General features: G+C 49.9%; 1 protein-coding gene across 4 annotated transcripts in view; it reads left to right on the top strand.

Moving 5' to 3' along the window:
• Positions 1 to 5,523: 5,523 nt before the first annotated feature.
• CDYL (chromodomain Y like) overlaps positions 5,524 to 17,131 on the top strand; it is a 99,542-nt gene continuing 87,934 nt past the window's right edge. The window contains exon 1 of one of the 4 annotated variants that reach the window (XM_086370419.1): positions 5,524 to 5,544. Coding sequence is in view for 1 of the 4 variants with exons in the window: in XM_086370417.1 (XP_086226543.1) it covers positions 8,431 to 8,454 (24 nt within the window). In the remaining 3 variants the exon portion in view is untranslated. Of the gene's footprint in view, positions 5,545 to 8,032; positions 8,455 to 8,674; positions 9,028 to 17,131 lie in introns of those variants that run through there. The other 3 variants (XM_086370417.1, XM_086370420.1, XM_086370418.1) reach the window with 3 other exon arrangements.

Raw genomic sequence — 17,131 nt, 5'->3', positions numbered from 1 at the left:
AGCGTCTGTCTACAATGAGGGAGACCTGGGTTCGATCCCTGGGTCGGGAAGTTCCCTGGAGAATGAAAAGGCAACCCACTCCAGTACTCTTGCCTAGAAAATCCCATGGACGGAGGAGCCTGGTGTCCATGGGGTCGCAAAGAGTCGAACACAACTGAGCTTTCACTTTCCTTTCATGTTTCTTCACAGTCCAACTCTCACATCCATACATGACCACAGGAAAAACCATAGCCTTGACTAGATGGACCTTTGTTGGCAAAGTAATGTCTCGTTTCCGAATATGCTATCTAGGTTGGTCATAACTTTCCTTCCAAGGAGTAAGCGTCTTTTAATTTCATGGCTGCAGTCACCATCTGCAGTGATTTTGGAGCCCAGAAAAATAAAGTCTGACACTGTTTCCACTGTTTCCCCATCTATTTCCCTTGAAGTGATGGGACCAGATGCCATGATTTTCATTTTCTGAATGTTGAGCTTCAAGCCAACTTTTTCACTCTCCTCTTTCACTTTCATCAAGAGGTTTTTTAGTTCCTCATCACTTTCTGCCATAAGGGTGGTGTCATCTGCATATCTGAGGTTATTGATATTTCTCCCGGCAATCTTGATTCCAGCTTGTGCTTCTTCCAGCCCAGCGTTTCTCATGATGTACTCTGCGTAGAAGTTAAATAAGCAGGGTGACAACATACAGCCTTGACGTATTCCTTTTCCTATTTGGAACCAGTCTGTTCCATGTCCAGTTCTAACTGTTGCTTCCTGACCTGCATACAGATTTATCAAGAGGCAGGTCAGGTGGTCTGGTATTCCCATCTCTTGAAGAATTTTCTAAAGTTTATTGTGATCCACACAGTCAAAGGCTTTGGCATAGTCAATAAAGCAGAAATAGATGTTTTTCTGGAACTCTCTTGCTTTTTCGATGATCCAGTGGATGTTGGTAATTTGATCTCTGGTTCCTCTGCCTTTTCTCAAACCAGCTTGAATATCTGGAAGTTCATGGTTCACGTATTGCTGACGCCTGGCTTGGAGAATTTTGAGCATTACTTTACTAGCGTGTGAGATGAGTGCAATTGTACGGTAGTTTGAGCGTTCTTTGGCATTGCCTTTCTTTGGGATTGGAATGAAAACTGACCTTTTCCAGTCCTGTGGCCACTGCTGAGTTTTCCAAATTTGCTGGCATATTGAATGCAGCACTTTCACAGCATCATCTTTCAGGATTTGGAATAGCTCAACTGGAATTCCATCACCTCCACTAGCTTTGTTCGTAGTGATGCTTTCTAAGGCCCACTTGACTTCCCATTCCAGGATGTCTGGCTCTAGGTGAGTGATCACACCATCGTGATTATCTGGGTCGTGAAGATCTTTTTTGTACAGTCCTGTGTATTCTTGCCACCTCTTCTTAATATCTTCTGCTTCTGTTAGGTCCATACCATTTCTGTTCTTTATTGAGCCCATCTTTGCATGAAATGTTCCCTTGGAATCTCTAATTTTCTTGAAGAGATCTCTAGTCTTTCCCATTCTATTGTTTTCTTCTGTTTCTTTGCATTGATCACTGAGGAAGGCTTTCTTATCTCTCCGTGCTATTGTTTGGAACTCTGCATTCAGATGCTTATATCTTTCCTTTTGTCCTTTGCTTTAGGCAGATTCTTTACCACTGCCTCACCTGTGAAGCCAAAGAAGGCAATGGCACCCCACTCCAGTACTCTTGCCTGGAAAATCCCGGGGACGGGGGAGCCTGGTGGGCTGCCGTCTGTGGGGTCGCACAGAGTCGGACATGACTGAAGAGACTTAGCAGCAGCAGCAGCACCTGTGAAGCAGAGTCACCTGGACCTGTAAATTCTAGTGTCCCCACTTACCAGAACTGGGGACAACCATTGTGCCTATTCCAAAAGGTGATTTATGGAAAGATAAGGCTTCTTTGTAAACGTTAGCTATAATTTTTATTAGGTGCTATTGAATGAAAGAGGTTAATATCTGCAAAGGGCTTGTAACAGTTCTGGCGCAGGGCAAGTCCTTTTTGTTTGTATTTATTCATTTTTTTAATATTGCTGTTTACGAAATTAAACTGTATTCACTTTGCACAGTCTGCTAGGGATATTCTTTGGAAATGCTTTTACATTCTTTGGAAAGAGAAGGCCTAAATCCTCATTAGTTCAAAATATATTACTCTATAATACATGTTAATTCAGAAAGGAGCCTGGTCTGAACACCTTTGTAGCATTTATGGAGAAATAATTTGTTCTGCAAAAAGGGGATCATTAAGAAAATGGTTTTAGAGTACTTTGGCTACACCATTCATATATAATTAACAATCCAACTTTGCAGGGGTTTGTTATTCATCTGCCAAACAGTGGTTTTCAAATTCTTTGGTCCTGATCAAGTGTAAGAAATGTCTTTTACATTATGACCTAATGTATAATAATATATGTATGTACGAATGTGGGTGTGTATATACCCATATGTGTGTATATACATATATATAAACATATACGTATTTATCTATATTTTTAAAATATGTGTTTATTTAATGGAAGCAATAGTCCCCTGGGAAGATCCCCTGGAGAAAGAAATGGCAACCCAGCCCAGAATTCCTGCTTGGGAAATCCCACGCACAGAGGGCCTGGCGGGCTACAGTCCGTGGGGCCACAAGAGCTGGACGTGACTCAGCGACTACGCAGCAACGTTGTCCCTACTGGAGCACGGACGCACTCTCACTCCTTTTCCAAGTCCGTCCCATTCTATCCGTCCTGTCTCACTTCAGAATGCTAATCAAGACCTACTAAAAGAATCTAAAGAGCCACTACTGGCTTGAAATCTGTAGCTTGATTAAAAAAAAACAAAAACCCCACCACCACCACAAACAAAACTGCTCTAAACCAGTTCTTCTCAAACTTCAGTGTGCGTCAGAATCGTCTGGAGAACTTGTTAAACAGATTGCTAGGTGCCAGTAGGCGGCTGGTGGCAGAGAATTTGTCCTTCTAATAAGATTCAAGGTGAATCCGTTGCTACTGGTCAGGGGACCACAGTTTGCACACCTCTGCACTGGGCAATACTGGTGATTGAGAAATATCAAGCCCCAGGATGCGTTTCTGTTTGTGGGCGTGGTCTGAGTTTTATTTTCAAATTCATTTACTCTTTGCTTTCGGTTTCAGCCCCCACCTGCTCTGTTCCTTAGCATATTCTGAGTCCCACTGCTTCCTTTGCACCTGGTGTTACCAGTCAGACTGTATGTACTCATCCCTGCCCACTTGCTCTTATTGATAATCTCTTTCTCTCTAGAAAAGGCCAGAAGGTAACAAGATTACTGGGATGGTCTCCCCTGAATGACAAACATAATGACCCAGCCATCACAATAATTCAGGGAACATTTACATTTGACGTTTTTTTCAGGAATCTAAAATGAATTAGTTACTGCCCTGTTATAAAGTCAACTGGGATGGTCTCCCCTGAATGACAAACATAATGACCCAGCCATCACAATAATTCAGGGAACATTTACATTTGACGTTTTTTTCAGGAATCTAAAATGAATTAGTTACTGCCCTGTTATAAAGTCAACCGAATGTCAAGGCAATGTCTCGAGGCTGTGTACTCGTTATGAACTTTAGTTCTGTTCTCCTTCCAGAAGGTGGAACAATGTATAAAGTTACAAATGAGAAATTTTATTAGTCTTGATCAATTGCTTCCATCAAAGAAAGATACCAAAGACATATAACAAGGATTCTTTTGGTAGAATCAGCTTTGGCTTAAAGATAAAAAGGAATTGTGGTTAAACACTAAATCTAGTTGAGGAAGAAAATAACCCTTGACTGTAAATTGATGAGGTTTGACCAATGGTGGAACCTCAGCCTAAGAGGAAATTGGTGAAACCAGATGTGAAGAAGTCTTAGAATTGCTATCGCTAGGGCGAAGAAATCAAATAGTCATAGCATTTGGCCAGGCAACATGGCAGCCGGATTAGGCACTTGTTCCCACATGAAGGAGAGAATAAAACCTGGAATGAAGAAGGACGAAGGCAAGGAGAAGTTGCTGGTTGAAATGGGGAAACTGACGATTTGGCCAGGGAGGGAAACAGCAGCTGAAATCAGAAAACCGAGGTTGCTGGTTGTCTAGAAAAGCAGAGGCCACTGGTATCCAATTCAAGCTTTCAGGGAAGGCTTGGTTGGCTCTAAATTCAGAGAAGGGCCTAGCACCTGAAATCATTTTGTGAGTTTCCTGTGTTTCTCTGTTTTGCTTTGTAAGGCCTGAAATTGTCTTACTTTCTTTTGAGTGATTGAGATAGGAATTTCCCCAAGTTTTATGGATGAATACTCTATAACAAGAATGGCATTTAACTTCTCTTTCGGCTCAGTATGCACAAGCCAATGAACTTAGGTCATTTCTTGATAAAAACTACAGTTAAATTTTAGGTTTTTGTGGAGGTAGCCAAGATAGATTTTGCTTTGGGGGGTGCATAATGAAGGGGATCATTATCGGCCCTTTTCCAAGCCACCCAACCTTAAAATGCCTCCAACTCTGAGAGCAGTGGTTGCTAGAGCTTGGCTTCTTTTGTCTTTCCTGTCCCATCCCCCATCTCCTTTTGGGAGACTTGGGATTCAAATGTAGATGAAATGCAGATTCTTGGGAGAACGGAAGAAGTGATTGGTTGGGATATCGAGCGGGGAAAGCAAAGATCTTCTAATTTAAGATATTAGCCATTGTTCTGCCAAGATGCGGAGTGGCTTTAACTCCTCATCAGAAGAGTCTTGAGTGGTGCCAACTGTCCGTTATCCATTGTCCGTATAAATTTGGAAAAGGAGTGAGCTGGTGTCTGCTGGTATCCACCACACACTCACCTCAGGTAAGAACTGAAGCTTAGAACCGGTAGATGTGTATTTTGATCACACGTGTCCCTCTTCTTCCTTCTCGACATTTCAGTAATATTTAAGATTTGTGTATTTCACTAGTACAAACTGTTGTGCCGCGTGTATTTTTGGTACAATGCGGATATCTTCCTTGATGAGTTTAGGGGATGTGATTGCACTTTTATTCTCAATTCACCGAGAAAGGACTTTCACAGCACCCACACACGTGGTCATGGTAACTACTGCAAAACTTCACTTTTTGATAAAAGGTGGTATAAATTTAAAGCCATTAAATGATCTTGGACATATTTGCTTCTGTTATGGGCACCACTAAGATGTTTATATTTAAAAAGAGAGGGGAGAGAGTAGAATTTGCTTAAAAGTAAGACAGATTGAACTAACGAGGTGAAATACACAAACAAGACAGTATTAAACAAACCAGTGGTGTTTCAGGTGGATGAGAGGAACAAAGTGGACAGCTGACCTCAGTTTCTCAGTCACTGGTTGGGCACTTCAGTACAGGTCCTCTCTGCCTTGTTCTTAAATTAAGATGGAAACCGGCTAATCATGGGAGGAGAGAGAGAGATGAGTTTAGGGGAATGGCTTGCTTACTCCTGGTGTGTTACCGAGGTGACTTCTACCTAGCGGTTACTCTTAATATTTATGCTGGTCACAGCAGCATAAATAATCCAGGTCATCAGGATTGAAGGTCCGTATACATCCGCTTTTTGGAGTTACCTTTTTTTTTTTTTAAATGCTGTAATCCCCCCTTCCTTTTTCCCCACAGTGAGGGAAGTCTTGTGTTAGGGTCGCATGTGTATCAAATGGACTAGCCCCAAATCTGAGAGTAGCAGCTGTGGATGTCTTCACAGCCTCCTGTCTTCCTCCCCTCCCCTCGGTAACAGTGGGGGCTTTATATTTATTTCGGTCTGTGACTGTATAGAGGTTTCTAGTTAAGATGTGTGTGTTCATTTTATACTGAGGGTCCCTCTTTTTTTTTATTCGTGTTTTATTGGGCTTGTGTGACTCTGAACCACCTCCTGCAAGTCTGGGACCACTGGCATAGCTGGGCGACCACCCCTTTGAGACTTGGAGGCTACAGGGTGCTAGTCCTTGCCTTCAAGGAGCTTACAACTACGGTTGATGAATTTGTGTGCCAGAGAGGCGATAAGCAGATGTAGCAAATAACACGTTCAGTGAAAGGAAAAGAGATGCTCGTGTTTGGAGGGGAGAGAGAATTGGCTGGGCGGTCGAGAAGGTGGAAACTTTGCGATACTGTTGTCAAGGCGTAAGATAATGGAATCAGAGCTGTATTAGGTGTCAGGGGCTTTGCTGTGGACGCCCGGATTCCAATTCACAGAATAAAAACCCTGTTTTGTAGGTACAGTGTGGGGGCTGGAGAGTCAAACTTGAAGATGCGATCTGGGAGAAGGTCGTAGTCTAGAAACGGGGGATGGGAGAGAAGAGTGGACAGAACAGAGTCCGCAGAGGTGAGCGCCGAGAGGCTGCGGTGACTCATTCGGTCCTGGAAGTCAGAAGGCTTTGCTTTTGGGGTGACGTCGGAGCAGGAGTTCACGGTTGAAAGGGGGGGGCATTCCAGGCAGAGGGGGTGCAGGCGGCGTGGAGACAATGGTGATTCGACTTGAAGTGACTTAAGGGCAGGCGCTGCGCTCGTTCGTGGGCGTGGGAACGCTGGAATTCCAATTCACGGGGGCGGGGGGAAGCTTCTTTTGTAGGTAGAGAACGGTGTGGCAAGGACAGCGGGGTGTGTGAGAAGCCTTTTGGTCATTAAACTGCGTACGGGGCACCATCGAATGGGGTTTGAAGAAGGAAACTTTTGTTTTTCGGAGGTCGGTTTCTAGTTCACCGGAGCCCGGGGCACCAGGAACGGGGCGGCCGGGGAGGATGCACCGGGGACGGAGAGGGCTGGGTTCGATGGGGGGCCACGTAAAGCGGCCTGTCCGCAGGGCCTCGCGAGGTCCCCTTCTCCTCGCAGGGAGGCTGGCGGTCGCCGGCCGTTTGGGGCAGTCGGGCCACGCAGCCTCTTCCTCGTTCCGCAACGATGGGGAGACGTCCAGGGTCCCGGCAGGTGTGCCCAGGGGGCCGGTCCACGATGTCCCTCTCCCGCGGCGAGTGCAGGGGGAGCCTGCCCATCGCCGGTCACCGAGCTGTCCCCGCCGTCCCCACCCCGCCCCGCCCAGGAGAACCACGACTGACAGCCCCGTTCCCTTGGAACCCAGACTTTTCCCCGGAGCCCGGCCCCTCCTCCCAGCTCCTCTTCTGGGGAGGCGGGCGCTCTAGAGGAACAGGGAGGCCCGGCGCGGGGGAAGCTGCGGGCCGGGCGCAGGCGGCCGCGCCCTCGCGCCGCCCCGGCCCCCGCCCCCGCCCCCCAGCCTGCCGCCGAGCGGGCGCGCGCGCTCCGGCTCCGGGTCTTGGCAGCGGCCGCGGGGGAGGCGGGCACGTGGAGGGGCGGGGGCTCCACCTGGCCACGCTGCCGGCCCTCGGCTGGCTGGCCTGGCCCGGCCCGACGAGCTCGGCGCGCCACTGCCGTCGGGGCGGCGGGCTGCGGGCGCCGGGCGGCGTGGCCCCGAGCCCAACCTTGGGCCAGCCGGTGACCACCCCCGTGCGAGTCGCGGCCTTCCTCCCCCCACGTCGAGGCGGGCGCGCGGCTCGGTCCGACCTCCGGGGGCCCCCGGGGCGAGCAGGCCACACCCCCTCAGGCCACGCCCGCCTACAGGCCCCGCCCTCGCGCGCCGCGGCCACGCCCCCACGTCGAGGCGGGCGCGCGGCCCGGCCCGACCTCCGGAGGTCCCTGGGGCGAGCTGTCCCCGCCCTCTCCCCGCCCCCGCGCGCCGCGGCCACGCCCCCCACGTCGAGGCGGGCGCACGGCCCGGCCCGACCTCCGGAGGGCCCTGGGGCGAGCAGGCCCCGCCTCCGCGCGCCGCGTCCACGCCCCCCACGTCGAGGCGGGCGCGCGGCCCGGCCCGACCTCGGAGGGCCCTGGGGCGAGCAGGCCCCGCCCCGCCCCCGGCCCCGCCCCCGCCTCAGGCCCCGCCCCTTCCTGCCCGCCCGCCTGGCCGCCGAGCCCCAGCGCGGCCCGCCGCTCCCCGCGCCGCCCCGCCCGCCTGCCGCCCCGCCCCGCCCCCCCCGCGCGGGCGGCCCGAAAACCCGGAGCGCGGCTCGGCCGGGCCGGGCAGCCGCACTGGGCATGCTCAGTAGCCGGGGCAGGTTTTTCGGCCGCAAGTAGGAAGCTTTCTGCACTACCGCGGAGAGGGGGAGCCGCGGAGCCCGCGCGCCGCCGTGCACCGCCGCCGCGCCCGCCCCAGCCCGGCCCGGCCCCGCGGCGGCGCGATGAGCCCAAGCCCCAGCCGGCCCGCCGCGGAGTGAGCGCGGCGCGGAGGGCGCGTTGCGCAGCTGCTCCTGCGCACCGACCCGGCCGGCGGCCCGCAGCGGCGGGAGTGAGCGCCCGCCCGCCCGGCGCCGCGCGGAGCAGGAAGCGCAGGCCACGCAGGGACCCGACTGGAACAAAGTGTGGGCCGCCGGCGGCTCGGCGCCTCGCCGGCCCTGCCCCGCGCCGCGCGCCCCGCCGCCCGCCATGGCCTCCGAGGAGCTGTACGAGGTAGCTCCCCTCCCCCGGCCCCCGCCCCGGCCGCGGGTTGCTGGACGGAAGCGCGCGCGCCCGAGTTTGCGGGCCGGGGGCGTCCCGGCCGCCGGGCCGAAGCGCGGACGGGGCCGGAGAGCCGGCGGCTGGGCGCGGGGGCGCCCGGCCGAGCGCTCCAGGGTGGGGGGCTCTCCCTGCGTGTTTGGGGGGTGGGGGGGCGCGAGGACGAGTGCGACTGTCTCCCGACTCTGCTGCCGGCCCGAGCGCTGCCCGACACCGCGCCGAGAGGGCCGAGCGTTGACCGCATGCTCTAATTAGGTTTGGTATTGTGACCGGAGCCAGGAAATTTAAACCTAACGCGGATCCAACCGTCATTCATTTTTGCGCCGCGGTGGTGCGAGCTTCGAGAAGGGGGCTCCCGTCGGAACCGCGAGTTCTGGGCCGAGGGTTTGCCAGCGTCGACTTGGAGCGGTGCGGTTGTCGGTTTGGATCTCCAGGCGTGTCTTGTGCGCCCCGATGTAACTTCTTGACTCGTTGCAAAGTCGACTTCCTGGGGAGTGCAGACGCTTGGAGAGCACTCTGTGCTTTCGGGTGCGTGTTTGTAAATACAGCTTCGTAAGAGACTTCACTTGTAGATACTCGGTGGGTTCACCTCCGATGCGTTCAGAGACCTGGATGTTTAGGGACGTAAGGAAGCGTCTGTAACGGGTAGAGCTCCTTTGGCCCCCCGCGATCGCTTAATAACAACCGGCTGAGCCTTCCGAGGTGTCCTCTCTTGCCGGTGCGTTACCGCCCTTGGCACAGCATGCGGCTGTGTGTTGCCATCCGTGGTGGCCTTCTAGCAACTTTTTGTGCAAAAGTTCTCTGGAGGAGGCTGCCTTCCGTAGAATCCGTGGTCTGCCCCACATTGTACGTGGTCATTGTACCTTAGCTGGCACTGAAAGTGTGCCATTCTGTTCAAGTCCTTTACACATTGGCTGTCCCCTACTGTATTCACGATGCTGTCTTGGGTCATTTGGGTTCAGTCGTGTCCACTCTTTGCGACCCCGTGGACTGCAACCCGACCAGGCTCCTCTGTCCATGGGATTCTCCAGGCAAGAATAGTGGAGTGGGTGGCCATTTCCTCCTCCAGGGGATCTTCCCAACCCAGGAACTGAACTAGAGTCTCCTGCATTGTCAGGAGGATTCTTTACCCCAAGCCGTTTGGGAAGCCCCATTTAGGGTCCTAAAAGGGGGGAAAAAAAGATCTCCTGTTCTCAAGCTTCCATTCTTTCTAAGAAAGAAAGTGGTGTTTGGAAAAGGCCCGGAAGTAGAGGCTGAGACATACAGCTGGGAGAGTACATAGCACCAGGGCAGGAGGGGTTTTGGTTTCTACATTAGACTGTTGGTGAGGATTTTAGGCCTGAATGCTCAGGCTTCCTTCATTTTTGAGGTTATAAATACACAATCGGGTCACTTGCTCCCTTAGTGTTTGGGTGAGGGTAGCACCTTATACGTGAGTTGTATGTCACGTGTCACCAATTCTTCTGAAGACGGCACCTTCACCACTAGTGCGTCGTGAAGCAAATTTAGTTTTTTTGCTTCTTCTGTGTCTTCAGGCTTTCTGCTCTGGTGGCAGCATTCATTTATAAGTCACCTTCTGGGCAGAGCTTGCGTTCATAGAGCATGTCATTGAATGCCTGCCCTGTGGACGCTCCATGGGGAGCCAGGGAGGGACGAGGGACGAACGGGAATGGTTTGTGCCTCCCAAGAGCTTCTGTTGGGAGAACGAAGAACGTCGCAGAGAAATGACCCTCCGGCACGGTGGAGCTCGTCATTCGGAGTTCTGATTTGGGGGGACGGTGTTGCAGGGGGTCCAGTTGAGGTGACAGTCAATAACCGTGGTCAGCCTCTTTCCAAGCGAGTTTTCTCACTTCTCGTTTACGTGTAGGCAGCACTGTGTCTATATTAGGATTGCAAGTTTATCTGAAAGTCCTGCGTAGCGATTGAGAGCCTGGATTTGGAGTCAGAAAACCTAGTTATTGACATCACCTTGAGCAAATTAACCTTGAAAGCTCAGTGTCCTCATCTGTAAAATTGGAACCAAAGCTTCCCTCGTAGCGCTGTGAAGTTTAAATGAAAGAAAACGTGTAAAGCAGACCCCCGGTTCCCAGAGAGAGCGCTCAGAAGGAGATGGTGGTTCTTGTGTTGTAACTGATCTAACATGCCTCTCTGAGGTCTGGTTTGGTTTCTAAAGGTATAGCGTTGTCCTGGTGTAATCAAGGCAGTATTCCTTGTGCGGCAGTTGTTTGAAGTAAACACTGCATCTGGCTGCTCGTCAGGTGGGGAGGGGACCCGTGTGGGAAGCACCCAGATACGTTAGTAACCAGTTCCCGGGGCACCAGTTGCCTGGTCTTGTCCAGTTCTGCTTAAATCGAAGTGGAAGTTTCTTGTTTGGGCTCCACCTCCACAATTCCACAGGGATATGTTGACAGGAAGTTCAGAGTCTTGCTTTTTGAAGTAACTTGGGATGGTAAGAACAGGGCGTCTCCTGTAGCCTCTTGAACTGGGGTGAGTTCCTTAACTTTTGTTTTCTCACCTGAAAAGAAATGAGACCTCTGACACTTAGCACGGTTTCTGGTCTGAAGTGATAGGTCCTTGGTCAATGGTGAAGTGGTCACGGTAGCCGTGCCTCGTGAGTACAGAAGAGAACAGAGCCCAGTGAGGGGGAAGCAGCATCAGCCTTTTCCAGCATTGAAGAGCTCTTGTTGGTTGAGGGGCAGAATCGATTTACCTGCTGCGTCTCCAGCAGCTAGGATCAGGGGAGGCAGATTTTTCTACATTCACCCATCCTGCGAAGTTTATAGTGTACAGAAGAAGTCAGGCATCCTTTAGGTCAGGGACCCACACACTTTGTGTAGAGGACCAGGTAGTTGTTAATACCAGAGACCTTGCAGGCCAGGTGGTCTGTTACCACTGCTCAGCTCTGCTGCTGTCGCTCAGAAGCATCCATAGGCCGTGCTCCAGTAAAACTTTTCCTGGGTGGTAAAATTCAAATTTCATATAGTTTTTACATGTCATGTAATTGTCTTCCTTTTTTTAAAAAAAGAATCACTTGGAAATGTGAAGAAAAATACAGTCAGCCTATGGATTCTACGAAACAGGCAGTGGGCTCGATCAGTCCTGTGGGTCTTGGTTTGCTGACCTCAGCTTTAGACGGTCAGCTGTTCTGGAGGCAGGGTTTGCACGGGGCTGGGGAGCATGGAGGGTGGGGTGTGGAGCAGTTAAAGGGCTTCTAACCCCTATCCCAGCGCTAGGCTTTAGAGCCAGAAGTGTGGGTTCCAGTCTTCCCTTCTGGGTCAGGAGGGGAAGAGCTGTGTACCTTAAGTAGCTGAATCTCCCCCAAACTTCCTCATCTGTGAAGTGGGAATGATGACCACTGCTTCAGAGGAGGGAAGCCTGAGTAACATTAGCATCTCAGAGCAGTTGGTGACTTTACCCTGTGAAACATCTTTATCTTCTTCCATTCTCTAAAAAAAAAAAAAGAACCACCGCCCGCTCACACCTTGAAAGCAGACTTTCTTTCCTTTGAGATTTCAGAGTGTCAAGTGAATTGATTTTATCACCGAAGAAAAACCCTGAACTCCAGAGAATCTTAATTTATCTAGTGGTCAAATAAGCATTAGGTTGAATTCATGTGGGCTGAGCGAAGACTCTAAAACAATGGAAACAGTATTCTTTTACCTTGATCATTCTTTTTCTCATTGGGTGTGGGCTTTTCTCCCCCTGAAAACTAGTGTAATAGCTAATTTAAATTGCAGGAAGACCTCAGTTATCTGGTCTTGGCCTTCTGAGAGAATATTTATCCAACACATGGGTGTTTCAGGCAATCAAAAATGGAAGTAAGCTTTTAAGAATGGAATTACACCTGGCTTATAAAACATGTTTTCAGGTTGATTAGTTTGGAATGATAATCAAGATTTGGGGGAGAGTTAAGTGTTTGGAGTCTTTCTCCTCCCTTTGGGATAAGATTGTGCCCCTCTCCTGTGCATTGCGAGACTTTTCCATACACGGACCAGAAGCACAGTTATAAATCAGATTGTCCGTGTAGTTCGGATGGAAGTCACAAAGGTCAGGAGACCGTCCATGAACGTTGGTCAAGATGAACCAGCATCTGTAGTGTGTGGCTTGTTGGCTCTTAAGATTGAGATCCCCTGAAATGAGAAAAGAGAGAGAACCTAGAGCCTGTTTTACACAGTGAGGTAAGTTAGAGAAAAACAGGTGTCATGTATTAGACAGACATATAGGAAATCTAGAGAAATGGTACCGAGGAAGAGACGCGGACATAGAGAACACACTTGTGGACACAGTGGGGAGGAGGGGGTGGGATGAACTGAGGGTGGCTTGGAAACACACACTAGCGTGTGTAAAACAGCTAGTGTGACACAGGGAGCTTGGCCCTTGCTGTGTCAGCCTAGAGAGGTGGGATGGTGGGAGGGAAGTTCAAGAGGGAAGGGACGCGCGGAGTCACGTTGTTGTAGGGGAGAAGCCAACATGACATCGTAAATCAATTTTCCTCCAACTAAAAAAAACTAAAATAGAGTTATTTGCTGGAATTGTGTGGTAGCAGAGTCACGTGTGTGTGTTCTGAAAATTAACGCAGTCTGTGAAACGTGAATTGCTGAGGGCGTTTATGCATCTGCCTGGTCAGGAGGATGGAGACATCTCCTGTGCATCTCCTTTGAATTTGCTTCCAGCTCCTGTGTACTTACGTTTTTCTGTTCTTGCTGGGATACCTAAGACGTCTTGTGCTCTATAATGATTTTAACCACCGAACGTATTTTCATGGTATGTGGGACATGCTTCATTAAGTTTTGAGTGTCTGAGCTACATAAATCCGGGTCTGAGTCGAGCTTTTGAAAGGGGTCTTTATTTGTATATTGTGTGTGTCTGTAGGCACACAGCGTTGTCGTGGGTCTTATTAAAATGCAGATTTTGGGTCCCAAAATCTAAGTTTGTAATTTGCTGTGTTTGGATGGAGACTAGACCAGATTTTGGGTCCCAAACCCTAAGCTTGTAATTTGCTGTGTTTGAATGGAGACCAGAATCTCTGCTTCACACACCTTCCTTCTTAAGGGTGGATTTGGGAACCTCCGGATTGCACCAGCCTGTTTTGACAACACCGAGGGGTCGGGATGTGCCTTTGCAGAAGTAGGGCTCCAGGTGGACCGCACGAGTCCATTTTGCAGGCTCTTTGACTGTTGTTGCCCCTGGTTAACCGGGTTGTTCAAGGAAGTGGGCATTAAAAACACTCAGTCGTGAGGTTAGGGACTGTTTCTGGAACGTCTTGTTTTTCTGTCTCCGTCATTTGGCGTACTTGTGCACCAGGATGTAAGGTTGGTGTGGGCTGTCCTTAAGAATTCTTTTCTGGCCGTTATTTCCCACAGTTCAGATTTTGCAGCAGTTGTACTGATTGTCGGATTATGTTTTAATGATAGAGTGAATTAAAGGAATGACTTACCTCCAGATTCCTCCTCCCCAGACTTGATGCCCAGGTGTTCCTTTTATACTCAGCCCCTCATTGGCCTATGTGGTTTTAAGTCTGGGATGGGGAGAATGTCTAACTTTACTGTTTCCCACACAGACTTAACTCTCTCCAGCTTTTTAAGCTGGTCAAGGCCTGGGAGGACCCATGTCTGGGGAAGGTCTTTTGCTTTGGTGTGAAAATTTGTTCAGGTCCTAAATGTTTTTCTGGGGAAGAGGATCAGCAGCTTTTTTCTGTTTCTCAGAGGGATCTAGGACTCCCAGAAAAGAATCAAACTTGTTCTTGAGACCTTTGAGCTAAAATGGGGGTTTCATGCCCCTTCATTGACCACTTTGACATCATTTTTGCCAAACTCTGCTCTGCTTCAGCCAGAACCTGCGGCGAAGCAATGCCCAGACCTCATGACCGGGTGTGAGGCTGTATGCTGTTGGCAGCCTGTAAGTGGCTCTTCTTGGGATTTTACATCCGTGAAGCCTGCAGTTAATATTTCCACTCCACTTCTGATGATGCAAGGACTTTAGGTCCTGTAGCACTGATCCACCCCGAAACTCACATGCTGTTCTTTTCCAGTGATCGGCACCCTGTGTGCACAAAACCTCATCGAGAGACCCTTGCTGTTGCACACAGGCAGCATTTGTTCAGCTTCACCTGCATCTTTGCCAGTTTCTTTGATTATCAGTCTTATCTCGGAACTTTCCTTCTGGGTTTTTTTTTTTCTGCCCCCTTTCTCAAGTATATCCTTCAGAGATTTCTCAAGTGAGGGGTTGTTGGTGGGAAAGTCTCTGGTTTTCTGATCACCTGGAAATGTCTTTATTTTGCCCTCATTTTTATTTAGAATCAAATCAGTTGCTTGAGTATTTTCCTTCAGCATCCTGAAGCTGTTATTCCCGTGACCTCTGGTTCCCCCATTTTGTTGAGGGGGAGGTGTGCGTTCTGCCCCTGGCGCTCTGGGATCCTCTCCTTGTCTTTGGTGTTCTCTAGTCTGGTTACTGTGTGTCTCTCCTGTTTATTGACCCTTTGGTGTATGTTGTGCTTTCCTTGTGGACTTGTGCCTTGCCAGTTGTGAAAGATTGTTGGCCATCTTATCATCTGATCCCACTGGGCTTCTAAACTCCCCCCCAGAACCCCAAGGGGGCACTCACTGGACCTCCCAGGTCTTGCTCTCTTGTAGGCATCTCCTTGTTTCTGTTTTGTTTGCATTCTGGGTATGTCCTTGGATCTCACTTCTGGTTCACTAATGAGCTGTGTCTAATCATCCATTAACTCATCCATTGAGTCTTTCATTTTAACAGTTGTATTTTTTGCTTCTAAATGTTCTGGTCCTCCGCCTCCCATCCTCATCAGTCTGGCTGGCTTTCTTCCTCTTTGGTGTTTGTCTACTTTTATGACTGACTGACTTATGGTTGGGTTGGGTTGGAGGAAGTTCCTGGGGCTCATGGATATTTTCCTTGCTTACCGCAAGCCCAGTGAGGTGTTAAGAGTTGTATTTTATTGATGATCTAGTTATTTTGCAGTGAGAGTGCCTTTGGGAAACTTGTTTGCTTTTTTTTTTGCCAGGATCTGAAGAAATGGTTCTGATTTGGAATTTGTGGTGTCACAAGTAGGGATCAAGAGCTTGAGCCAACACTTAAGGTTTACCTAAAGATAGAATGCAAAGAAAGTGTGGATTTCAGGGGTAACTATGCAAATGGACGTAAGAGTTAGAGCGAGTGCTTCTGAAAGTGTACGGCACCGTCGCTCTGCCTTCCCGCTCTACACTCGATTCTTGTCTGACTTCCCTCCGCCTAAGGTTGGCCTGTGGGCTTGGCCGGAGCCAGTGAAGCCACAGCGTTTGGCCTGCTTGGCCCACCTCTGCCCCGCCCCCGTCCCTCCCCTGCCTCTGTGGTGCCAGGACACGGTGGCTTCACCAGCTGGGCAGCCCCAGTGCCCATCCTCATTCAGAAGCTTATCAGAATAGGTCACCGTTAGCAGGAAACCTCCCTCCTCTTGAGACTCTGGGTGACTCATTTCCTTTTTTTTTTGCGATACTGATGATTTGTGTTTGTTTAAGCATTACTTATAGGTAAGTAACGCATAAGTCAGTCAAGTAAGCATTACTTCCCAGGTGGCTCAGATGGTAAAGAAACCGCCTGCCAACGCAGGAGATGCTGGTTCGATCCCTGGGTCAGGAAGATCCCCTGGAGAAGGAAATGGCAACCTACTCTGGTGTTCTTGCTTGGAAAATGCCACGGAGTCCGAGGAGCCTGGCAGGCTAAGTCCATGGGGTCTCAGAGAGTTGGACACGAGTTAGCAACTAACAACAACGGTGCGTGACTTTTTCTAGGTATTAAATATGATGAATATTTTCTCCTGGTAAGATTGGCTGTCTGTTTTTGGGGTTATGTTAGTGCCTCATCTGAGGGTATGAATCTGGTGAGCCGTTACTAATTGCTGACTTTCAGCTGAAATACAAATGTTATATAGTGACTGGAGTTGCATTATTTGAAATTATACCATATATGTGAGAATTGTGCATTTAGGTGTCTTGTTTGAAAAGCCATATGGTGTTTTGGAGGAAAGTTATTTCTGAACTTGATACAAATAATTTGAAGGAAAAGTGTGTTCCTGGAAAGCGTATTTGAAATATTGGCCACAGCGTTATGTTTACCTGCTGGGTGCAAAGTGTGTGTGTGGGGGGTCTAACCAATAGTGTCCTCTAGTTGGAGAAGTGAGCACGGTATTTTTGGGAAGTAGCTTTACTTTTTGTTTTTGCCACGTGAGGCTTTCAAGAGGTTGGTAGTTAGCAGCCTTTGTTGGTTGACAGCCCGGCTTCCCCACCCCGGGTTGGTTGCAGGTCACGAATGCCTTTGGTTACAATGGTAACGTTTTTCATCAGTAGATGACTGTTGGGAGTTCAGAGCAGCCCAGAGTTGCGGGCAGATTGTCTTAGCATGTAACTGATCTGGAAGCCTCAGCTGCTCAGAAAATGTGAGAACCAGGGCCGAAGTGCTCCTGACCATAACAGGTTGTCACACCGCAGACACACTGAACGCTCCAGGTCTCTCTCGGAGGCCGATCCCCTGTATTTTCGGCATGATGCGCTTGGGCTCCCTGGCTTCCTTAGTGTGTTAGGAGCAGAGAGCTGGAAGGGGAGAGGGAGCCGCTGAGGGCAGGTGAGCCGGCCTGAGGGAG

Source organism: Bos grunniens, chromosome 23 (genome assembly GCF_055505025.1).
Source record: "Bos grunniens cultivar Pamir isolate PY7600 chromosome 23, Bosgru_T2T1.0, whole genome shotgun sequence".
Classification (NCBI taxonomy): domain Eukaryota; kingdom Metazoa; phylum Chordata; class Mammalia; order Artiodactyla; family Bovidae; genus Bos; species Bos grunniens.
Note: the sequence above shows the minus strand (reverse complement) of the source record. Positions and strands in the feature narration are given on the sequence as shown.